Source organism: Lolium rigidum, chromosome 4 (genome assembly GCF_022539505.1).
Source record: "Lolium rigidum isolate FL_2022 chromosome 4, APGP_CSIRO_Lrig_0.1, whole genome shotgun sequence".
In the NCBI taxonomy this organism is placed as follows: Eukaryota; Viridiplantae; Streptophyta; class Magnoliopsida; order Poales; family Poaceae; genus Lolium; species Lolium rigidum.
Genome location: NC_061511.1, coordinates 71,284,710 through 71,310,024, shown reverse-complemented (window position 1 = coordinate 71,310,024; position 25,315 = coordinate 71,284,710). Strand labels below are relative to the sequence as shown.

The following is a 25,315-nucleotide window of genomic DNA, read 5'->3' as shown; positions in this document are numbered from 1 at the left end:
TAGACAAGAGTCGGCTCAATTTGCAACACTACGCCCCTGATTTGGTAGTTTTTTGAAAACAAAATCAAAATAAATACTAACTTGTAAACCTAGCCATAGTTGTGGTAGTTTTTTGAAAACAAAATCAAAATAAATACTAACTTGTAAACCTAGCCATAACTGTGGTAGTTTTTTGTGATTTACTCTTGTATTGTGGACGTTGTCTTGGTCACCTCGTGTTGCTGCCTGCTGGCCGTCCTACTGCTTTTTTTCTTTGAGAAAATTTTGTAGTTGGCTTTGGACTGCATGGTTCACAATTTGATAACCGAGACTTAGTGGAGATTGAGAACCACAGATGCATTTTTTCTATTGTTACTAAGTAAAGATTGTGTATGAGCCTTGGTAATTGTTGGAGCGTTCATTCGTGTCTGAACACAAACGTACCAACAATTCTTACTCTGGCCCCTGTGTGCTAGATTAGCAATCAAGTACTGTACATCTTTTTAGCTATTCTATTAGATACTGTATGTCTTTCTTATATTCCACACTGCACCATTTTTGGGCAATAGAATAGAAATAATGTATACGGAAATTTGTTTTGGCTCTTGGGATCAGATGCTCCCGAAGGCAGCCGCTCTGGAGCCATCAGTGTTCGTCGTGGAGGAGTTCAATGTCGATGATTGGACCAAGGTTGAAAGGAAGAAGCGTTCTAACGGTCATGGTCGCCGGTTGATGCTGGTACATCATCGTCGCCGGCGAGGATCTGCGGTTTCTTCGGATTGTCATCCCCAAGGTGAATTCAAATTCTCTTTCCCAGTCTCACGAGCTGGGCATGAGGCCCGAAATCGGCTCGAACAATCGAAGGGAGTATTGGGCCATAAGGGCCATCAACAATACATCCCCAATTTGATATAGATATTCCTGCAACTATATACTGGGGTGACTGGTCATGCCTCAACTAACTTTGCTGCTATCATGGCAAATATAGGTCCATGGTCGCCACATACTCCAACGAAATGGCATCGCCTGATTGTTCCATTAGTCTTCAATAGATGACTTTAATGTTAAATCCCACACCAATAGATTCATAAGATCACAAAGTAATATACTCCCTCCGACTAGAATTAGTTGTCCGACACGTAGTTCTCAGGTTTTTTTTCATTTTAGCCCTCCGTATTTTAAACCTGGAACCATCTGCTCCAATCGATCGGATCGTCCCGACTCCAGATCCCGCGCTCGCGCCGGCCGGCCGGCGGCCTCCCACGCTTCGCTCCGGGGGCCTCCTCCTGCCCTAGCGCCGCCGGCCTCCGTTGAGCTCGCCTCCCGCCGCCATCCTCCGTCGAGCTCGTCAACCGGCGGCAGCCTCCCTCGAGCTCCTGTCTCGCCGCCGTTCTCCGCTCGCCTCCCCCGTCCATGGGTTCGCCTCAAGGAGGGCGGCGCCGCCGGGGCAGTATCTCCTCCCTCCCTAGCGGCCGCGCCTCGAACCTTCTCCGGCAGGCCACTCCGCCGAGATCACCTCTCGCCAGCAGTCTCCGCTCACCTATCGCCGGCAGTCTCCGCTCATCTCAAGGTGGCCGGCGCCGCCGGGCAAGCTTTTCCTCCAAACCTGTAGCCGTCCCTGCGGCCTGCACCCTGCAGCCTTCTCCCGCCGGCCTCCTTCTGGACGAGAAGGCATGGACACAAGGTCGATCGCTGTCGCCTCCCCTGCCGGATCCGTCCCTTGCCATTGTTCCAATTGATGAAGCAACACCCTGGGCGCATCCTGGATTCTGCAACACCCTGCAATGTCTCGATTTGGTAGGTCCTCCAATCTGCATCACATGTTGATTTGGAGTAGCACATGAGTATACTGTAAACTGGATGGTTTAAGGCAATTTTAACTGCAGTTCTCTGAAACAATGTTCAGAAAGTTGAACATAATCATCCCTAGTTAATCTTGTAGACTGCAGCTAGTGTATGAGACATGGCAAAGGCGTGTACCATAATTATGAGACATTAATAAAAAGACTTGCAGAAAAATAACATTGCAGTTCCTTTCCTCAAGATGGCAATCTCTGAATAAAATTGACAAAATGGCCACATACTCTACATTTGGGGCTGTACGAGCCAGCAATCATCTGCCTCTAAGCTTGGAGATATAAAGATAAAAGGAGGCAGTATTACCATTATGTCTTCACGCCCATCCTTTTGGTAATCCGTCAGGCAAATGTTAAGCGACTGACTACCTGGTATACCATTCAAATCTCTCACTGGCCTGTATATTACCTGTCAAATCCAAAACATGCAGCTTCAAATCACCAAACTGGTCAGCAGAAATAGCATAATGTCACAGGAGAGCAACTAAAGTGGGAGTAAAACAGCGATTTCCTGGTCTTGAAAGAATTGGTATGCATTTCCTTTGTGCAAATTCTAGCCTCCTGTCTCCATCCAATAAGATGTGTTTCCCATAATTTATGCAAGAATTAATTTATAGGTCCCAAATCCCAGTGACAGCTATACAGACCAAGGTGAAATCATAATAAGGCAGGTTCATGGTTTAAGTATTTTAGGCTATAAGATATCTGGAGGCAGAGAAGCCTTAGCCACACAGAAGATTTTCTGTTAATCCAGCTATCCACTTGTAACCAAAGGAGCACAAACAAGCTGAACAAGCTTAAGGGTGTAGTTCCGAAAACCTCTAGGCATGAACTATTGTGCTCTTCCTCTTGAACTGCTTCAGAATCATCAATAGATTCGACGAACCACACCATGAGCTAGCCTGGTACAGAATACGTTGATTCAGGAAGATATCAGGTACAGAGCTACAGTTGGCAGATGAGTGAAGCAGAACCGCATTTGGAAAAGGCAAAGCGGTACCTTTGCACCGAGGGTAAGAAATTGCCCCAGACAGGCGGTTGTATCTGACTCGGTGCATTTCAGAGCAACCTGCAGAACTGACTTGTGTAGCATGCAGTGTGACAAACCTGAACATGTGGAATCATCCCAAGATACCTAAAATGCCATTAAGGAAACATACACAATGACAGTACCAGCAAGCAAACTGAATCAGTAATTTCTTCGAAATGGAAAGATAACAAAATGGGGGGAAAAGGACGCCTCTGGTACCAGGAGGTAGTTGTGCAGATCCTGTAATAGTTTCTTCAGAGCCAAACCAACCTGCAAAGAATGACACACAGCTTTGATGATCTGTTTTTAGGCATTGGCCGTGAAAAATAAAATTACTGTTGCTAAATTTCAAATGTCCTCAATCTTATAGCGTGCATCTTCTTGTAGGCTATGGACAAGAGAACAAGAAGAGTTCCACAAGTCAACAAGAGAACAAGAGGAGTGCTAAAAGACAACAAGAGAAAGAGAATAAACAAGAAGATGAGATTCCAATATGATGATCCACTAGTTCTATCCAATGAGTAAGTTACAATTCATATCTAATTTTCTCTTGACAATTTGTATTTCTGATTTTTGAAGGATGTTTATACTCATCATGTAAACTAAATTTAATCGTCTCTCTTTACAGCTATGTGAAGGACCAACTTGCTGGCAGCGAACTATATAAGCTTGTTTCCAAGAGGAAGAAAGTACCCCTTAGTGCAAAAGCTGCGTGGAGATATAATAGAATGCGCCGGGAGGACATCTTCTCGAAACCTTTGATCAAGATGAGGCAGAGATTCCCTCGGACAAGAGAACATGATAATACTAATGATGCTCAAGATGGTGTCATTGATCTCAATTTGAGCCCACCACATCAGATGCATGAGCAACAGAGATGCTTGGATGGTGTCATTGATCTCAATTTGAGCCCACCACATCAGATGCATGAGCAACAGAGATGCTTGGATGGTGTCATTGATCTCAATTTTAGCCCACCACATCAGATGCAGGAGCAGGAGAGGCTAGAGCATGAGAGAAGAAAGCATGATGTCCCAGATCTACCTGATGAGATGAGGCTAGAGCATGAGAGAGGAAAGGATGATGTCCCAGATCTACCTGATGAGGTGAGGCTAGAGCATGAGAGAGGAAAGGATGATGTCCCAGATCTACCTGATGAGGTGAGCCTAGAGCATGAGAGAGGCAGCGAACTAAGAGACGATGAGAGATTTGCTGCTTATTTTGCCTTGGAAGTAATCAGAAGAAGAGATGGAGGGTTCCAAACAGAAGATAAGCAACTCATTGCAGACATGCTGAAGACAAGCAAACGAACAATCGAAAGGGTGTGGAATTTAGCCCAGGAGCAGATTGCAAAAGGGCAACGAGTTGATGTGTCAAACAAAAAGAAGGGTCATGTTGGCCGTAAGAGAATAGATTTGGGCCTTTCGAGGGTACCAACAATCCCACTGAATAAAAGGAGGACGATCCGATCCTTAGCAAAGGCCTTGGGTGTTAACCGCTCAACTTTATACTGCAGGTTTAAGTGGGGTCAGCTGAACCGCCACACTAACACCCTGAAGCCGTCGATGACTGACGCAAACAAAATCCAGCGAATGCAATTCTGCCTCGATATGGTCACTGAGGATTCTTTGCTATCTCCCGAGCCAACATTCAAGGTTATGGACGACAGGGTCCACATTGATGAGAAATGGTTCATTCTCAGTAGGGAGAGAAACACGTACTACCTACACCCCAGAGAACCCAAACCCGTGCGCACAGTGAAGAACAAGAACCAAATAGGCAAAGTGATGTTCTTAACTGCGGTTGCCAGGCCACGGTATGGTGATGGCGGGGTAGTCACGTTTGATGGTAAGATCGGAACTTGGGCATTTGTAAAGGAAACTCCAGCTGCTAAAAGGAGTAAGAACAGAGAATATATGCTTTCATCGCAGCTGCATCTAAATCTTTGAAAAGCTTTTTGCAGGATCAGATTTCATCGCAGTTAATGAAGGGCATGATGACTCCAAGGAAAAAATGCTTTGTGAAGGAACTAGATTCACTGGGTCAGAACGCATCATTTGGCTATTAGTTGGGCATGCTGGCTGGAGGGGCAGTGTTTATCCAGATAGTTAGGGGTTGTGTCCAGGTTAACAGCAGTTTGTAACGACATTTGAAAATGCCCAGGGTTGTAATATTTCAGATATAGTTCTGTCTTACACTGTATCTGTGTATGTTTATCAACCAGAATGACTGTATGAGTATGCTCCATATGAGTAAATTGCAGGAATGTAATTATACTGGATGTCTGAAATATATGTTAGCCACTAATCAATTCATGTTTGGATGCATCACTTCAAAAATAAAGGGGCAACACTGGATGTCTGAGATTATACTGAATGTCTGATATTATACTGAAATTATACTGGAGTACATGGTTTTAGCAATGCATATAAAGGGGCAAAACTTCAGAAATACAGTTCTCCGTACATGGTGAGGCAACACTTGAATTATACTGAGATTAATTCAGCGATGCATGGTCAGGCAACACTTAAAAAATCAGACAGGAACATATGCAACTGGTAGCATCACCTCTTATTCAAAACAAGAGACATTTGGGTATCAGGTACACTAAAACTTACAACAGGAGCAGAGTGGAGACACGGAACTAACTGTAAAAGTTGTAGGCCCTATGAAGGTGACAAGCTCAATCTGAAATTAACCATAATGATAACTATGCAAACACCACTAAGAATCTTCTTGTAAAATTGCAAAGAATAAAGTAAAGAGAAGAAATTACTCCATAAAAAAGTTTTCGTTTGAGAGGAAAGAACCTTCTTTGATAAGTGGACTATGCAGTCGTCAACAGCCTTCCGGAGCTTGTCATTCCACTTTACCAGCTCCAACTCTCTGTTGCCCACAGCAACCTGCAATGTCTTCTTCATATGTCAAGAACTGAAGAACCTACTGTACATCAGTGTATATGACAAGAACTAACTGAAGAACCTACTGTACTATCGGTGGAACTAACTGAAGAACTAACCGAAGAACCAACAACTGAAGAACTAACTAAAGAACCTATTTTGCAATCAACAAGGAACAGAGGAAGGGGACAAGGAGTAAAAATGTGTAGCAGTACCTGTTGCCGAGCAGCTAGTGGAGCTGGATGATTGACTGGTCCTCCTCGTCGGAGAAGTTTGCCGCACGTGATGTCCGGCCGCAGGTAGTCATCTACCAGAGCCGCCAGCTCTTGATGCATCTCAGCAGGCCTGAAACAGCTCGGACGGATGTACCATTAGCACCCAATTGGAGCTCCATCACCACCGAGATTGGATCTCCGCCAGCCACCGCCACCAGTTGAACTCCGTCGTGCCGCCGCCACCGCCACCGCGAGAGATTTGGAGGAAAATCCCAATCTTTAGCACCACCTCGGTGGGCACGACAGGATGAAGGCGCAGCGACGCCATAGAGGGAGATAGCGTCCGCGACAAGAGAGAAGGAGACGGCGGCGACGTCGCGCGCAAGGGGAAGGGCGTGGGACGGAGCGGGGAAGGCGCAGAGTGGTGGGTGTCCTCGTCGGGGTCGTCTAGGTCGCCGGGGTCGTCGCCAGGAAGAAGAGGGCGTGAGGCGGAGGGGGTGGAGTTTGGTCGGGAAAAAGACAGGGTGGTTTTTGCAAAAACAACGGTGGGACATCTAATTCTAGTCGGAGGGAGTAGAAACCTTGCTTGATATCCATTCGCTCTTGGATGAGTGATATCATACAATTTCGGAATTTCGAGGATAGAAATAACAGACCAATTAAATCTTCAGGGACTGGTGAAGAATGCATCTTTTAAATGGTATAATTCTAATTAGAATCAGCTGCCGCCAATTCCCAAAAAAAATTAAATCACTTCACATCAATTTTAGGACATCAGAATCAAAAGTACAAATGAGAAAACAAATATTGAGATAAAAAATCATACCTTGCAAATTTGTAGTATCATAAGGACATGCAGAAACAAATTGTCATGATCAACTTGCATGATCATTATCTAGATATTGTTAAAATAATTTCAGACTATTCAAAGTATACTTGTGCTCTTTATCATCAACATATATTCACCACTATAAGCAATCTGAGATGAACATGTCAAAATACTTCCATTAAAACTGAGATACAACAGAAGTTAACATAATCTTGCTTGCCTTTCTTACGATCACTCGATTACTCACAAGACAACAAATGGGGTAAGGGAAAGAAGAATGAAGTTGCAGAGAAAGGGGAGAGAACATAGCTGTTGCAAGTAAAAGAGTCCTCACCATGCACTGACCCAGCCTCAAACTGCAAATCTCCAACTTCAGGAACCTTATCTAATAATATCTGAAAATAAGTCACCGAATGTGCAAATTTGGCAATGGTACAAGCACCAAGCATAAAGTTCTAAAAAGCTAATGCTTGCAAAAACCTTTGGGTGAATCTTGGGTAAGTACATCCTCATTGTTAGAAATACTTGTATCAATGGCTAATACATTTTCTTCGGAAGGTTCAACCTTGATCTCAGTATCTGAAGAGAGAAGGTGAAGCCTTTATCTCAGAGACTATCACGATGGGAGCCAGGTTTTGACGAACCCCCTGTATGACAAGCTTGGGAGTTGGCGAACCTATGCATTCCGGAGAAGAAACCTGCAGCTGGACGCGCCCGCTAGCTTCCAGGTGTACCAGCTGCCTAGCCCTGTGCCTGTGGTAGATGCTGATTAAGATGTTTTGCAGTTCCAGATAGAATGCTGTGTTCTTTAAGTACTGTTTTTCTTCTTCTCTTGATGTTTGACCATTAATCACTGAATAATTAATTCTTGGTCATTGCTTCATGATGTGTTTGAGATCGAGGTAAGTGTTCCCTTTTCTGAATATGCATAGCATGGGTATCATATAGGAATGGCAAAGAGTGCCCATTACAACATTGTCCAGCGCAAAGGGTGCCAACAGACCACCCAAAACCCTACAGGGATTTCTCGATCACGACCCACCTACTCGACACTACCATGAATACCTCTCTGCAATCACGAATCAAGTTTGCCTTGTACCACACTTCACCTTCTACGCTATGCTCCGCTGACTGGAGTGGAGCTTGCCCCATAGTGATCCACCACCTCGATCGACACTGCCATGAACCTCTCTCTGCAATCACAGACCAGGTTCACCTTGTACCCTGCTTCAACTTCTACCATAACTCTCTGCAGGATTGTATGAATGGGTGAACACCACCCCATCGAATACACACCTTCTGGTGCATCGAGAGCTCCCACGTGACCAAACTAACTGGCGTGTTCAGGTCGCACACCTGCATCTGGCAGTAAGGGTGAGAGAGAACCACCAGTTCAGGTCACGCCTGCATCTGGCAGTAGGGGTAAGAGAGCATCACTAGTCTACAAGAGTGGCGTTAGACGAAGGCACCCCTCTTACCCAACATGTGCAGAACTCTGTACTCCCATCGGAAGAGACACATACCATTACATGGCTCAGTTAAGCAAAGGCACAACAAAGTTTCAATCAAACAATGACCAGTTGACCTTGACAAGCATTGTAAAATCGCCACAAGTAATTTCATCTTGCGCTGCACCATTGACATCTGGAGTAAAACTAACAGTCTGTGTAGCAGAGGCAGTAGCAATCCTCAATAGAAGCTTCTCCTTCTTGCCAACACATACTACATGACGCAACAGCTGGATTATTCCACTGCCATCACTAGTTACAACACTTGCTTTGCTATCATGTAACACAAGACAATCCTGAATGCTGGAGGTGCAAGCTGTGATTTCTCCACGGAAATTTCCATTGATAACCTTGATTTCAAAGGTGGCCTCCACGGCAAATGCAACAACTGCAAATTTCACCTCCACGGTGGTCAGCCTGCTTTCAAGGTCGACACATCCAACTTCACTTCGTTTCAACCCACCCAGTCTTACGCCATCAATCGCACACAGTCCCTTGCTAAGTTCTTGGTCTTTGTTCCTTTTGTCCTTGACCTTAAGATCTACCTCCAGGTATATATTATCTAGTAACACGAGCCCTCGAGTTGGGCCAGTCAAGATCAACGATTCATCCTATGAGAAAAGGTCAAATAACACATTAACGGCCGCTAATCAAAATAATGCAATGGCAGTAAAAGAAAAATTGGAAGGAAGTAGTTGACACACATGTAAGTATGTGACTGCTTGGAAGCAAGTATGGTCTTCACAGTAAAAGATGCGCTACCTCTGAGTTGACGACTTGGAAATCCTCTCGAGAGCGACGGAAGAGATAGACACACTTGAAATCAAGATAATCTCTGGCAATCACAGTACCATACACCTCTAACGGGAAGGGAACATCTGAAGCGGCTATCTTCACAGAGAAGATGTTTGCTGACTCCCACAGGCTGTAAACCCGTTTTCCACTTGGGTTGATGAATGTGGATGGAGTCGTGTGAGTGTACCGCATCGGAGGCAGAGGCGCTGCACGCCGTAGCAAATTCAGAGTTGTAAACATGTGTGTGAGTGTATCGCACTGGAGCAACAGGCAAGCACTGTACACTCGAAGATTGAACATGGATTCCATGGAGGAATGAATGGGGAGGAACTGGAATTTGGACTTACACTCCTCGTCGATGTCGAATCTGGAGAAGTCTTTGTGGTAGAATCGGGTGTAGCAGACTTTCCCCGCCTTGGGATCATACTCTCTGATCCTGTCGAGGACGGCCTTGTTCGCCGCATTTCTCCGCGTGCACTCCTCCACATTCCGCGCGTGCTCCGCCGCCTTCTCCTCGGCCTCCCGCCGCCGCCTCTCGGCCTTTGCCGTCACTTCGGCCACCACCTCCGCCTCGTCGTAGAAGAGGGGCTCTAAGCAGCCGCTCTCGTCGACTACCTCCTCCAAGCCTAAGTCGCCGCCGTCCATGAGCACGCCGCCGAGGCTGAGAACAAACCCTATTTTTTTTCGAGGGATAGTAGAGGGGAAAGGACAGAGCCACAGAGGCGGTGATCGATCTATTTGGGTTCTTTGGATTTGGGCCTTTCTAGGGCCGGCTGAAAGTCGCACGCGGGTTCCGGAATGCTAGACCGCCCACGTGTGTTTTTTTTTTTTTTTTGCTTAGGTCGATTTTTTTCTAGATTTTGAAGAAACAATCTATCTACACTACTTAAAAAGGAGGAACATGTTCCCTCTTCTGCCACTACAACCCTTTCGTCATCGTCGTCCTGCACGGGCCCGCCTGGGCCGCATCGCCTCTTCACACCTCCAAATGTGCCAACCCAAACTCGTGCTTGTTCGCTGCTCCTTACACGCCCCCTCGGCTCCTAAGCGCGAAGATCCGCCGCTAACCCGGCCGCTGCGCCGCCGTCAGGCGAGCTCGCGGTTTGACCCACGCACGCAGCGCACGAGAGCGGGATTTCAACACGGCTGCAGCACCTCATCTGCCGAGGGATGCTCCCACCGAGATCGCCAACGCCTCCATGGATCTCGGCGACGCCACAACCCTAACGCGTTTCAGGTCCCGATCTGACGAGCCGCCGGCATCCCGCCCGGCCGTGAGCTCCGCCGTCCACGACCGAGCTTCTCTATCGTTCCACTGCCGGCCTCCTACCTGTATACAGCCCTCTCAACTTGAGCACTTATGCCACCTGCCTGTCCGGTCCAGTTGAGTCCCGGCGCTGCGCTGCTTCCTTCCCAAATACGACTGTTGCACGATGCAGCAAGATGCTCCTCCACACCCCTCTCTGCTTGCCCAAAGGTAATTTGGTAAGGGGTGGCCCGATCTTCTCAGTAAGCAACGGTGGTGATGATGATCACGGGATGAACACAGCGGAGATAACTTGATGAAGTGGATGATAACTTGTATGACGCAACGAGATCTCTCGATTGGTCTCTCTCACCAATGCAACAGCTCTCAACCCTGCAAGATATTCGCAACTCCACACACTTGCGCACGTAGCCGCCGACCACGAAGCGGTAAGTTACAACCTTCTATTTCCCAATGGAACAGCAGATTACACAAGACTTTCAGATCTACACCAAATCAAGCAATATGGTGTAGGGGATTCAATAGTTTTGCAGAGCAAACAACTAAAAACTAGGGTTTATCTTAAACTTGGTCTAAAACAACTTTGAGGGCGTCCTGGGCACTTATATAGGCGTCCGGGACGACCTCAGGTCGAAAAAGTACGAAAATGACCGACCTAGAATAGATCTGGTCGAGACAGACTCGGACACGGCCGGTCTGGGGGCTGGTCGACCGGGCCTGGGACCGGGCAGGCCGGTTCAAACCGGGCCTGTGACCGGGTGGGAACCGGGCTGTGGCTCAGTACCCCGCCCGGTTGGCATCAGTGGATCGCCCGGTTGGCGCCGGGGTGGATCCGGCGGACCACCCGGTTGGACCGGGCCAGACACCGGGCGCGCTGGCGTGGCGGCCGGTCTGACCGGATGCTGGGCCGGCCTGGACTTCGTCTTCCTCTCTCGCGCATGCCTCCCGCTCCTCCCTCACGCATCCATGGAATATCTTCATGTCCAGCTCCATGTCCAGCTTCACTTCCATCTTCACGTCCAGCTGCTCCTCTCCTCCTCGTGCGATGCTTGTCTCCTCTTCATACCTGATTATACATAAGTAACAGAACTTAGACAGTATAAAGTTCTCATCAATCAAAGTATCGTTCAGAAACAAGTTCACCTGTTGTTTAAGTACCTTCGCACGAGCCCTTGTAATAGGTCCAATCCTAACTTCATTGGACTTGAGCTTCACAGCAGCTTCATCTTCAGTTTGTAATGACGGAGGTAGTAGTGTGGTAGGGATGTCCTCATCATCTCCCCCCACCCCTTCAAAAGGCGTCGACCTCGACGCTCCAAGGTCTTCTCCGTCATATGGTGTCAAATCAGCAACATTGAAAGAATTACTGACACCAAACTCATCAAGTGGAAGATCTATCGAGTATGCATTATCATTGATCTTGGCAAGCACTTTGTAAGGACCAGGCACCACGAGGAAGTAACTTGGACTTCCGCAGCTTCGGGAACCTATCCTTGCGAAAATGTACCCAGACCATATCACCAGGCTTGAACAGCATCTCCTTGCGCTTCTTGTTCATCCTTGCAGCATTGCTCTTGCCTTTCTTCTCTATCAACTCTTTAGTCTTCACATGAATCTTTCGCACAAAATCAGCCCTCTTGGATACCTCCATATTAACTCTCTCATGTATGGGCAAAGGCAACAAGTCAAGTGGAGTAATGGGTTTGAAACAATACACCACCTCAGAAGGACACAACTCCGTGGTAGAATGTACCGCCCTGTTGTAAGCAAACTCCACATGCGGCAAACACTCTTCCCACTCCTTCAAGTTCTTCTTGATCATGGATCTCAACAGTTGTGACAAGGTTCGATTCACCACCTCAGTTTGACCATCAGTTTGGGGATGACAAGTAGTACTGAAAAGTAACTTTGTCTGCAGCTTTCCCCAAAGTGTCTTCCAGAAGTAGCTCATGAACTTCACATCACGATCAGAATCAATAGTCTTCGGGACTCCATGTAGTCGTACAATCTCCCTGAAAAACAGGTTAGCAATATGCGACGCATCGTCGCTCTTGTGGCAGGCAATAAAGTGGGACATCTTAGAAAATATGTCCACTACCACAAATATAGAATCATGGCCTCTCTTAGTACGCGGCAAACCCAACACAAAATCCATACTAATGTCTTCCCATGGTGTAGTAGGTGCCGGTAAAGGAGTATACAAACCGTGAGGCTTCAGCTTGGACTTGGACTTGTTGCAAGTAATGCACCGCTTGACATACCTGTCCACATCCCGCCTCATCTTTGGCCAATAAAAGTGACCAGCGAGCATGAGTAGCGTCTTCTCACGCCCAAAGCGACCCATCAAATCGCAAGCATGTGATTCCTGCAATAAGAGCAAACGTACAGACGATTCTGGAACACATAGTTTGTTAGCTCTAAACAAGAAACCATCATGTATGTGATATTTCTTCCATGCTTTACCAACAACACACAAGCGATATGGTTCAGGAAAAACATGATCAGTGGCATACAAATCACATAGTACTTCTAATCCAGGAATTTTAATATCAAGTTGAGTTAATAGCAATTCTTCCTAGATAGAGCATCAACAACAATATTATCTTTTCCCTTCTTATGCTTAATAATGTATGGAAAAGACTCAATGAACTCAACCCACTTAGCAAGACGCTTATGCAAAGTAGACTGATCTTTCAGATATTTTAAAGCTTCATGATCAGAATGTATGATAAATTCTTTTGGCCACAAGTAATGTTGCCAAACCTCAAGAACTCTAATTAAATCATACAATTCTTATCATATATAGGATAGTTCAACTTAGCACCAGAAAGTTTCTCAGAAAAATATGCAATTGGACGACCCTCTTGCATCAACACACCACCAATTCCAATACCACTAGCATCACATTCAATCTCAAATTGCTTATTGAAATCGGGAAGTGCAAGCAACGATGCGAAGTTAACAATCTCTTAAGTTCATCAAAAGCATGATCTTGGGCTGTGCCCCACTCAAAAACAACACCCTTTTTAGTCAAGTCATTCAAAGGTGCAACAATAGTACTAAAGTTGGGCACAAATCTTCTATAAAACACAGCTAGACCATGAAAGCTTCTAACTTGACTCACATTCATGGGAGTAGGCCAATTTTGAATTGCTTCAATTTTAGACACATCTACTTCTACTCCATGCTTAGAAACAACATAACCCAGAAATATGACTTTATCATTGCAAAATGTGCACTTCTCAAGATTACCGTAGAGTTTATTATCACGCAACACTTGCAAAACATGTCGAATATGTATAGTATGATCAGATTCATTGCGGCTGTAGATTAATATGTCATCAAAGTACACAACCACAAACTTGCCAATAAAATCACGCAAAACATGGTTCGTCAGTCTCATGAAAGTGCTAGGTGCATTAGTCAAACCAAAAGGCATTACTAACCACTCATATAAACCAAATTTTGTTTTAAAGGTTGTTTTCCATTCATCCCCTTCTTTCATCCTAATTTGATGATAACCACTACGCAAATCAATTTTAGAGAAAACAACAGCACCACTCAATTCATCTAGCATATCCTATAAACGGGGAATAGGATGACGATATCGAATAGTAATGTTGTTTATCGCTCTACAATCTACGCACATACGTCATGTACCATCTTTCTTAGGAACAAGAATAACAGGAACAACACAAGGAATAAGGCTTATGCGGATATAACCTTGTCGAGTAGCGCTTGTACTTGCTTCTGTATTTCCTTCGTCTCTTCGGGGTTCGTTCTATATGGTGCCCTATTGGGCAGCGAAGCTCCGCGGATTAAGTCGATTTGATGCTCAATACCACGCAATGGTGGTAGTCCTACGGTACCTCCTCCGGAAACATGTCGTCGAATTCCTGCAAAACATTAGAAACACCAAGAGGAAGAAGGGTCACGTCGTTAGAAACCAAAACCGTACCCCTGTACAAGAGCACAAGAGGCATGGTTGTAGGATCCTCACTAAATTCTCTCATGTCTTCTTTGGTGGCTAATAAGACTAAGGAATTCACTCTCTCACTTTTCGTTATATCACTCGCGACATTATAATTCTCTCGCCTATCTAAAGGAGCATCCTCCAAGTTTACTTCAACTTTCTGACGAGATTCATTGACAATTTGCTGTGGTGACATAGGTTGTAAGTTGATTTTCTTGCCGTTGAACTCCAAGTGATATGTATTGGCACGACCATTGTGTTGCACAGAACGGTCATAGAGCCAAGGCCGACCCAATAGTAGGTGACACACCGTCATAGGAACCACGTCAAAATCAATGGAATCCTTATACGGCCCAATCACAAATTCATAACGCACCATGTGGTTTACCTTCATCTCACCATTGTCACTCAACCACTGAATATAGTATGGATGCGGGTGCGGTAGATACTTCAACTTCAGCTTGGTACACAACTCCTTGCTTGCTAAATTGCAGCAACTCCTGCCATCAATAATGACCTTGCAAGCCTTGTCAGGACCAACTAAAGCTTTTTTTGGAACAAATTGCAGCGCTGAGTAGATGCACTAGGCAACACATTAAGAGCACGCTGAGACACAACAATAGTGCGAGCTTCAGACGGATAAGCATCTACACCATCAGTGTCATAGTCCTCATCTTCTGGAGCATATGGATCAACACCATCTTCAGTCTCATACTCATTGTCCTCAATGATAATCATGACCTTGCGGTTAGGACAATCCCTCTTAAAGTGACCCTTGCCACCACATGTATGGCAATTCATATCGCGGTTGCGTGCAGTAGACATGCTAGAACCACTCGTACTTGCAGCATATCCGGACTTCTTTGTGTTAGACACATTGGAGACCGGTTTGCTAGGCGGAGTAGAATAAGGTGCGGAGCGCGTAGATGGCGCCGGCGCCTGATACGTCTCCAATGTATCGATAATTTCTTATATTCCATGCTTGTTTTATGACAATACCTACATGTTTTGTTCACACTTTATGTCATTATTATGCGTTTTCCGGAACTAACCTATTGACGAGATGCCGAAGTGCCAGTTCCTATTTTCTGTTGTTTTTGGTTTCAGAAATCCTAGTAAGGAAATATTCTCGGAATTGGACAAAATCAACGCCCAGAGTCTTAAAATTCCACGAAGCTTCCAGAACACCCAAGAGCCACCAGAGAGGAGCCCTGGGGGCCCCACACGCCACCCTGGCGCGGCCAGAGGGGGGGCCGCGCCCACCTATGGTGTCACCACCTCGTCAGCCCTCCGACTCCGCCTCTTCGCCTATTTAAAGGTCCCTGACCTAAATCTTCGATACGGAAAAGCCACGGTACGAGAAACCTTCCAGAGCCGCCGCAATCGTGAAGCCAAGATCTGGGGGACAGGACTCTCTGTTCCGGCACGCCGCCGGGATAGGGAAGTGCCCCCGGAAGGCATCTCCATCGACACCACCGCCATCTCCATCACCGCTGCTGTCTCCCATGAGGAGGGAGTAGTTCTCCATCGAGGCTAAGGGCTGTACCGGTAGCTATGTGGTTAATCTCTCTCCTATGTACTTCAATACAATGATCTCATGAGCTGCCTTACATGATTGAGATTCATATGAGTTTTGTATCACTACTAATCTATGTGCTACTCTAGTGATGTTATTAAAGTACTCTATTCCTCCTTCATGATGTAATGGTGACAGTGTGTGCATCATGTAGTACTTGGCGTAGTTTATGATTATGATCTCTTGTAGATTATGAAGTTAACTATTACTATGATGGTATCGATGTGATCTATTCCTCCTTTCATAGTATGAAGGTGACAGTGTGCATGCTATGTTAGTACTTGGTATAGTTGTGTTGATCTATCATGCACTCTAAGGTTATTTAAATATGAATATCGAATATTGTGGAGCTTGTTAACTCCGGCATTGAGGGTTCTTGTAGCCCTACACAATTAGTGGTGTTCATCATCCAACAAGAGAGTGTAGAGTAGAGCATATATCTATTTATTCCGTTATGTGATCAATGTTGAGAGTGTCCACTAGTGAAAGTATAATCCCTAGGCCTTGTTCCCAAATACTGCAATCATCGCTTGTTTACTGTTCTACTGCATCTGTACTGCCTGCAATATTACCACCATCAACCACATGCCAGTTGTAGCAGCAAGCTATTTTCTGGTGCCGTTACTACTGCTCATATACATTCATACCACCTGTATTTCACTATCTCTTCGCCGAACTAGTGCACCTATACATCTGACAAGTGTATTAGGTGTGTTGGGGACACAAGAGACTTCTTGCTTTGTGGTTGCGAGGGTTGCTTGAGAGGGATATCTTTGACCTCTTCCTCCCCGAGTTCGATAAACCTTGGGTGATCCACTTAAGGGAAAACTTGCTGCTGTTCTACAAACCTCTCGCTCTTGGAGGCCCAACACTGTCTACAGGAAAAGAAGCGTGAGTAGACATCAAGCTATTTTCTGGCGCCGTTGCCGGGGAGGAAAAGTAAAAGGTACTCACACTCCGGATCTCGGCTACTAAGCTATTTTCCGGTGCTGTTGTAAGTGCTCGAAGCTATTTCCTTTAGATCCTGCAATTGCATCTTTTTGTTTCTTGTTTTACACTAGTTTGGCATAATGGAAAGCAACAGTGAGCTTTCAAAATTATTTCCTGAGTTAAGACATGGATGGTTTGATGCGAAAATTAAAAAACCCATGGAACATATTAGTATGAATACTTTGAACACCATTGTTGCTAAAGATATGGAAAATTCTAAACTTGGGGAAGCTGGTTTTGATGAGCATGATCTTTTTAGTCCCCCCAAGCATTGAGGAGAAAATTATCTTTGATGATACTTTGCCTCCCATTTATGATGATTATAATGATAGTGGTCTTTTGGTGCCGCCTGTTATGGAGGATAAATTTGATTATGATTACAATATGCCTCCTATATTTGATGATGAGAATAATAATGATAGCTACTTTGTTGAATTCGCTCCCACTATTACTAATAAAATTGACTATGCTTATGTTGGGAGTAGTAATAATTTTATGCATGAGACTCATGATAAGAATGTTTCATTTGATAGTTATATTGTTGAGTTTGCTCATGGTGCTACTGGATATTATTATGAGAGAGGAAAATATGGTTGTAGAAATTTTCATGTTACTAAAACACCTCTCTATGTGCTGAAATTTTTGAAGCTACACTTGTTCTATCTTCCTATGCTTGTTACTTTGCTCTTCATGAACTTGTTTATTTACAAGATTCCTTTTCATAGGAAGCATGTTAGGCTTAAATTTGTTTTTAATTTGCCTCTTGATGCTCTCTTTTGCTTCAAATACTACTTCTTGCGAGTGCATCATTGAAATTGCTGAGCCCATCTTAATGGCTATAAAGAAAGAACTTCTTGGGAGATAACCCATGTGTTTATTTTACTACAGCAATTTTGTTTTATATTTGAGTCTTGGAAGTTGTTACTACTGTAGCAACCTCTCCTTATCTTTATTTTATTGCATTGTTGTGCCAAGTAAAGTCTTTGATAGCGAGGTTGATACTAGATTTGGATTACTGCGCAGAAACAGATTTCTGTCTGTCACGAATTTGGGCAGGGTTCTCTGTAGGTAACTCAGAAAAATCTTCCAATTTACGTGCGTGATCCTCAGATATGTACGCAACTTTCATTCAATTTGAGCATTTTCATTTGAGCAAGTCTGGTGCCTCTATAAAATTCGTCTTTACGGACTGTTCTGTTTTGACAGATTCTGCCTTTTATTTCGCATTGCCTCTTTTGCTATGTTGAATGGATTTCTTTGTTCCATTAACTTTCGAAGCTTTGAGCAATGTACGGAAGTGTTAAGAATGATTATGTCACCTCCGAACATGTGAATTTTGATTATGCACTAACCCTCTAATGAGTTGTTTTGAGTTTGGTGTGGAGGAAGTTTTCAAGGATCAAGAGAGGAGGATGATACAATATGATCAAGGAGAGTGAAAGATCTAAGCTTGGGGATGCCCCGGTGGTTCACCCCTGCATATTTCAAGAAGACTCAAGCGTCTAAGCTTGGGGATGCCCAAGGAATCCCCTTCTTCATCGACAACATTATCAGGTTCCTCTAATGAAACTATATTTTTATTCCATCACATCTTATGTACTTTGCTTGGAGCGTCTGTTTGTTCTTTATTTTTGTTTTGTTTGAATAAAGTTGGATCCTAGCATTCATTGTGTGGGAGAGAGACACGCTCCGCTGTTGCATATGGACAAATAAGTCCTTAGGCTTTACTCATAATGTTCATGGCGAAGGTTTAACTGTTTCGCTAAAATTGTTATATGGTTGGAAACGGGAAATGCTACATGTGGTAATTGGTATAATAACTTGAATAATGTGATACTTGGCAATTTTGTGCTCATGTTTAAGCTCTTGCATCATATACTTTGCACCTATTAATGAAGAAATACATAGAGCTTGCTAAAATTTGGTTTGCATTATTGGTCTCTCTAAGGTCTAGATATTTTCTAGTAAGGGTCGAACAACAAGGAAGATGGTGTAGAGTCTTATAATGCTTACAATATGTCTTTTCTGTGAGTTTTGCTCTACCGGTTCATACTTGTGTTTGTTTCAAATAACCTTGCTAGCCTAAGCCTTGTATTGAGAGGGAATACTTCTCATTCATCCAAAATCCTTGAGCCAAACACTATGCCACTCGTGTCCACCATACCTACCTACTACATGGTATTTCTCCGCCATTCCAAAGTAAATTGCTTGAGTGCTACCTTTAAAATTTCTATCCTTTACCTTTGCAATATATAGCTCATGGGACAAATAGCCTAAAAACTATTGTGGTATTGAATATGTACTTATGCATTTTATCTCTTATAAGTTGCTTGTTGAGCGATAACCATGTTCCTGGGGACGCCATCAACTACTCTTTGTTGAATATCATGTGAGTTGCTATGCATGTTCGTCTTGTCTCGAAGTAAGGGCGATTTACCATGAGTTGAATGGTTTGAGCATGCATATTGTTAGAGAAGAACATTGGGCCGCTAACTAAAGCCATGATCCATGGTGGAAGTTTCAGTTTTGGACAACTATCCTCAATCTCTTATGAGAATATTAATTGTTGCTAAATGCTTATGCATTAAAGAGGAGTCCATTATCTGTTGTCTATGTTGTCCCGGTATGGATGTCTAAGTTGAGAATAATCAAAAGTGAGAAATCCAATGCGAGCTTTCTCTTTAGACCTTTGTACAGGCGGCATAGAGGTACCCCTTTGTGATACTTGGTTAAAACAAGTATTGCAGTGATAATCCAGGTAATCCGAGCTAATTAGGACAAGGTGCAGGCACTATTAGTATACTATGCATGAGGCTTGCAACTTGTAGGATATAATTTACATAACACATATGCTTTATTACTACCATTGACAAAATTGTTTCTTGTTTTCAAAATAAAAGCTCTAGCACAAATATAGCAATCAATGCTTCCCTCTGCGAAGGGCCTTTCTTTTACTTTTATGTTGAGTCAGTTCACCTATTTCTCTCCATCTCAAGAAGCAAACACTTGTGTGAACTCGTGCATTGATTCCTACATACTTGCATATTGCACTTATTATATTACTTTATGTTGACAATATCCATGAGATATACATGTTACAAGTTGAAAGCAACCGCTGAAACTTAATCTTCCTTTGTGTTGCTTCAATACCTCTACTATGAATTTATTGCTTTATGAGTTAACTCTTATGCAAGACTTATTGATGCTTGTCTTGAAAGTACTATTCATGAAAAGTCTTTGCTATATGATTCAATTGTTTACTCATTGCATTAACATTGCTTCGAATCGCTGCATTAATTACATGTGCTTACAATAGTATGATCAAGATTATGATGGCATGTCACTTCAGAAATTATCTTTGTTATCGTTTACCTACTCGAGGACGAGCAGGAACTAAGCTTGGGGATGCTGATACGTCTCCAACGTATCGATAATTTCTTATGTTCCATGCTTGTTTTATGACAATACCTACATGTTTTGTTCACACTTTATGTCATTATTATGCGTTTTCCGGAACTAACCTATTGACGAGATGCCGAAGTGCCGCTTCCGTTTTCTGCTGTTTTTGGTTTCGTAAATCCTAGTAAGGAAATATTCTCGGAATTGGACGAAATCAACGCCCAGAGTCTTAAAATTCCACGAAGCTTCCAGAACACCCGAGAGCCACCAGAGAGGAGCCCTGGGGGCCCCACACGCCACCCTGGCACGGCCAGAGGGGGGGCCGCGCCCACCTATGGTGTCACCACCTCGTCAGCCCTCCGACTCCGCCTCTTCGCCTATTTATAGGTCCCTGACCTAAATCTTCGATACGGAAAAGCCACGGTACGAGAAACCTTCCAGAGCCGCCGCCATCGCGAAGCCAAGATCTGGGGGACAGGACTCTCTGTTCCGGCACGCCGCCGGGACAGGGAAGTGCCCCCGGAAGGCATCTCCATCGACACCACCGCCATCTCCATCACCGCTGCTATCTCCCATGAGGAGGGAGTAGTTCTCCATCGAGGCTAAGGGCTGTACCGGTAGCTATGTGGTTAATCTCTCTCCTATGTACTTCAATACAATGATCTCATGAGCTGCCTTACATGATTGAGATTCATATGAGTTTTGTATCACTATTAATCTATGTGCTACTCTAGTGATGTTATTAAAGTACTCTATTCCTCCTTCATGATGTAATGGTGACAATGTGTGCATCATGTAGTACTTGGCGTAGTTTATGATTACGATCTCTTGTAGATTATGAAGTTAACTATTACTATGATGGTATCGATGTGATCTATTCCTCCTTTCATAGTATGAAGGTGATAGTGTGCATGCTATGTTAGTACTTGGTATAGTTGTGTTGATCTATCATGCACTCTAAGGTTATTTAAATATGAATATCGAATATTGTGGAGCTTGTTAACTCCGGCATTGAGGGTTCTTGTAGCCCTACACAATTAGTGGTGTTCATCATCCAACAAGAGAGTGTAGAGTAGAGCATATATCTATTTATTCTGTTATGTGATCAATGTTGAGAGTGTCCACTAGTGAAAGTATAATCCTGTGGTGACCCGGCATACCACTGCATGGTGTAGTATGCAAGTCTGATATAACACCAATGAAACACCGTTCCACTAGTATTCTATCGCTCAGAGTGGTACAACAGAAACATATGCGGGTCCAAGGCATGTCTATAGAATTACATTCAGACTCTGTTACATAAGATCAACACAGCCTCCTACTTTACATTGAGGTAAAACTGCAGATAACTCCAGAAGAACGACTCGTGGTCTACGCCTATCACGAACTCTATTTTTAGAGTATTTAACTAGCTACAGAGGCTAAGAATAGATTCTAGCTAATTAGGAGCTAAGTTTATGAAGCTAGTTCCCTTCTATGGCTAAACTATGTTTTCTCCTTGTTGGATGTGGTATCCGACTCCTCCGACGTGGTCCTCGTCTCTTGAAGTAGTTGTTGACTCCTCGGCCTTCGAGTTGCACCGTAGATCCTCCTTCGATGCCTCCATATCTAAGCGGGGATTTAAGAGTGGGATGAGTACGAGCGTACTCAACAAGTTCATTATAGGAAAGAGGTGTTTAATGCACTAGCTACGGCATTAGACCGTAAAGTCTAATACCAATGCAGGTTTTCATAACCATTTCTTCAAAAGGTTGCTTTTATTCGGAAGAACTATGTCCGTCAGCCTTCACCGGTTTACTAGAACTTCATGGAGCTCCTTTCCGGCCGCGTTCGCAGCTCCATATCCTGCAACGGGAGTGACAGGTCACGGTTCTTTACACTCGCGCAGGTGTGTTGCTTTACCCATAAGAGATCTTAACCTTGTTGCCAACCGAGCACGTTACCCGTCCACACTTCCTTTGGTGTGAGGCCCGGTATAAGGTCTAGCCAATCATGTTCCTCCGCTACCTCGAACACCCACCCTTTGTTGCATGCCCCGACCCTGGGTCCTAGCCGGTCCCATTATTCCCACTCACGGGTGGACCCCGACCACGACAACAGCTTTGGGACTCGTTAACCAAACTCCTTCGCCGGTAGCTGCAACCCATCATAGACCGCAATACCGTGGGGACTTAAGGCTTCCCCGACCAACCGCTTGCACTTCGAGCGACAAGTGTCTACGGACTATGCCGTGGGGACTTAAGGCTTCCCCAGCCAACCGCTTGCCCTGACAGATACAAGTGTCTACGGTAAAGCGCATCCGTTGATGAACGAGAGGTGGAAACACTTTTGACTACTCCGTCCCACTCCGGATCTTATGGTTAACACGGGTATTACGGCACAAGAATCACTGGCGACATTTGTTGTTTAATCCTAGATGGATATAAGCCCGTGCAATGGAACCTCCACCATATCAACACAATCCATGGTTCCATTGCCCACCACTTAGTCATATTCATAGTTATGAAAGTAGTGGTTTTGGTTTTTTATGCAATAGTGATAACCATAATACTTTGCAAGTAATTTGATAGAAATACTCAAATGACATGAGCAAGTGATGAACTTGCCTTTCTTGACTGCAAGATTATGCAGGCAAGGCCTTCGATACGTAATAACTTCAAATTCTGAAATAGCATCATCGTCCGGTAAGGACGATGTTTAAAAGATTGGCAAGGATGCAATAATGCATAAGTATGCGATGCAATCGTTCTAAGCGTGACCTAACCGCGATGATTTAGGATCAGTGAGTTGTAATGATTGGTTCAGGGTGTGTTGCACTTTTAGAGTGATTCACATACAAGGTTCTTATTCAGGTGTGATTACTTGTTATTATAAACAGGTAGTTAGTAGAGCATAATAATCAATTGAGCAGACAAAGAATGATAATTGGCATAATGTTAACAAGTAAAGAACAGTGGTCAGTTTTAGTACTATATGGCATGGTTGATGATTAATTATCATATACTTTAAAAGAATAACTTTGGAAGAACATGTTCTTTAATAAAGAACAAGTATGATAATTAGGTTGAGGGGGTTCTATGGTGGACTATGGTTTCAGTTAGTTTCTGGAGTAAGTATTAGATGGATCACAACATAGTTGGATTCATCAATAACTAGAACTTGTAGGGTTGAGTTAAGCCTAAGCATCTTGAGCAATTTATTATAAATAGTTGCTATCAAGGTTGGTATACCTTGCTGGTGATAACTAGCTAGGGTTTATAGGTTCTTAAAAGCAGGGTTGATGATGATTCTTTATTTACTTCAAAAGAATAACTTTTGAAGAACATACTTCTTAAGTAATAAGAAGTATTATAATTAAGGTTGAGGTTGTCTAGGGTTTGCTATTGGATTCACTAAGAAAAGAATAGTTGGCTCTTAGATGGGATGGTTCCTAAGTATCTCACACTAGTAGGGTTTAGTGGAGTATGGTATGTAATGCTACACATTAGATATGATTGCTATTAGAATTCATCACGATGGTGTGATGCTAAGTGGGAATGATTAAGGTTGGTGTTTTGGTAATAGGATCTAGGGTTTACACTTGGCTCACCCTACTTGATTAACTAAGTAGGATAGGTATGCATACATGGAATACCGAATTATGGATAATAGGGCTCCTACATTTTATGTGAACATGGTAAGTATTTATTTGCTAATTATGGTTCTATGGATCAAAAGGAAAATATCATGATCACTTATCCTAACCTAGGGTTTAGGTTAGAAACAAATTAGGGTTCATATGAATAAATGGATTTAGGTTGCCTAAGGGTATTAGGGTTTTAGGGTCCCACATGAAATTATGGGTTCCTCGGTTCTATTACTTATGAAATTAGGGTTTTATAAATACCCTAAAGTTCTTGAATTAATAACTTCACTTTAAGGTTGAAGTTATTAATAACTTTGAAATAAAATTAATATTGGATTTGGCATTTTATTATTTTTAAATAATTAATAATTAAGATAATTATTAATTAGGGTTTAAAATCCTCCTAATAAGGATTTAATAAATTAATAGTGAAGGGAAATAAATTTTATTGTTTTCCTTATTTACTTTACTGGTTTTTTTTATTTTATACCTTTTTCCAAATTATTGAATTTTAATTGAATTTAGAATTAAAATTAAAGGCTTAAATAACAAGTATTAAATAATTTAATTTTTATAAAAAATAAAAATTTCATTTTATATTTTTATTGGATAGAGTTTTCTTTTCTAAGAATTTTAATATCTTATTTATATTTTTCTGACTTAAAATGAAATTTCTACATTTTTATCAAGTTTCAGTAATTATTGAATTGAAATTAAAATAAAGAAAACGGTTTATGTACCGTGGCAGAACCTAGCACTAGACACTGACCCGTGGGACCAGTGCCACGTAGGCTGCCACGCCAGCTGTGCTTGGTCAAAATTGACCGGCTTGTTGACCCTACCGGCGTTTAAACGCCGGCGAGGCAGGTTGTGGCGGCGCCGTCGATTTATGGCGCCCCTGGACGCGCGACTACCGCTACTCGAATCCCCTCGACACTCTGAGTCTAATGGTGTGGTTGCTCGCTCGAATGGTACACCGGAACATCGCCGGCGACCATCATCCGCGGCGGCGAGCTCCGGCCGATGTCTAAATAATGCTAGGGTGCGACACAGAAGCGAGTAAGGGCTCAATCGAAGCGTCTGCTCACCAGAATGCTTCCTGGATGATCGGCGTCCTCGATTGTGGTCGGAGACGACGGCAAGCTCAAGGTTTCCGGCGAACCCAGGCGGAAGGGAACGCCGAAATTCGCGCTCCTCCGTGCTCCCCTTGACGCGCCCATATACCAGATGGACGAGGACATCGTGGCGCTCCTTCTGAGCTAATCGGCAAGCTTCGGGGTGGTCGGAATCGCCGGGGTGAGTTTGTCACCGGCGAGCTAGGGTTTCGGGTTCCTGGTCGATTGGGACGAAAGGAGGGAAAATTGAGGCTACCG

At 43.8% G+C, this 25,315-nt stretch overlaps 2 protein-coding genes across 6 annotated transcripts; both read right to left on the bottom strand.

The window, feature by feature from the left end:
* Positions 1 to 1,088: 1,088 nt before the first annotated feature.
* On the bottom strand, positions 1,089 to 6,482 carry LOC124646479. 5 transcript variants are annotated; one of them, XM_047186581.1, is made up of 7 exons: positions 5,981 to 6,482; positions 5,676 to 5,777; positions 3,085 to 3,135; positions 2,836 to 2,970; positions 2,655 to 2,737; positions 2,143 to 2,244; positions 1,089 to 1,790 (listed from the first exon to the last, which is right to left on the bottom strand). In XM_047186581.1, the coding sequence occupies exons 1-5, from the start codon at positions 6,098 to 6,100 to the stop codon at positions 2,657 to 2,659; spliced, it is 489 nt and encodes a 162-aa protein (XP_047042537.1). In that variant the 5' UTR covers positions 6,101 to 6,482; the 3' UTR covers positions 1,089 to 1,790; positions 2,143 to 2,244; positions 2,655 to 2,656. The 5 variants fall into 5 exon arrangements, with proteins under 5 accessions (XP_047042537.1, XP_047042540.1, XP_047042541.1 ...); XM_047186584.1 differs by having other exon boundaries at positions 2,905 to 2,970; XM_047186585.1 differs by having other exon boundaries at positions 2,943 to 2,970.
* A 1,444-nt stretch (positions 6,483 to 7,926) lies between these two features.
* On the bottom strand, positions 7,927 to 9,757 carry LOC124647223. The gene is made up of 5 exons (XM_047187192.1): positions 9,460 to 9,757; positions 9,080 to 9,318; positions 8,395 to 8,928; positions 8,106 to 8,171; positions 7,927 to 8,058 (listed from the first exon to the last, which is right to left on the bottom strand). The coding sequence occupies exons 1-5, from the start codon at positions 9,755 to 9,757 to the stop codon at positions 7,927 to 7,929; spliced, it is 1,269 nt and encodes a 422-aa protein (XP_047043148.1).
* Positions 9,758 to 25,315: the final 15,558 nt, after the last annotated feature.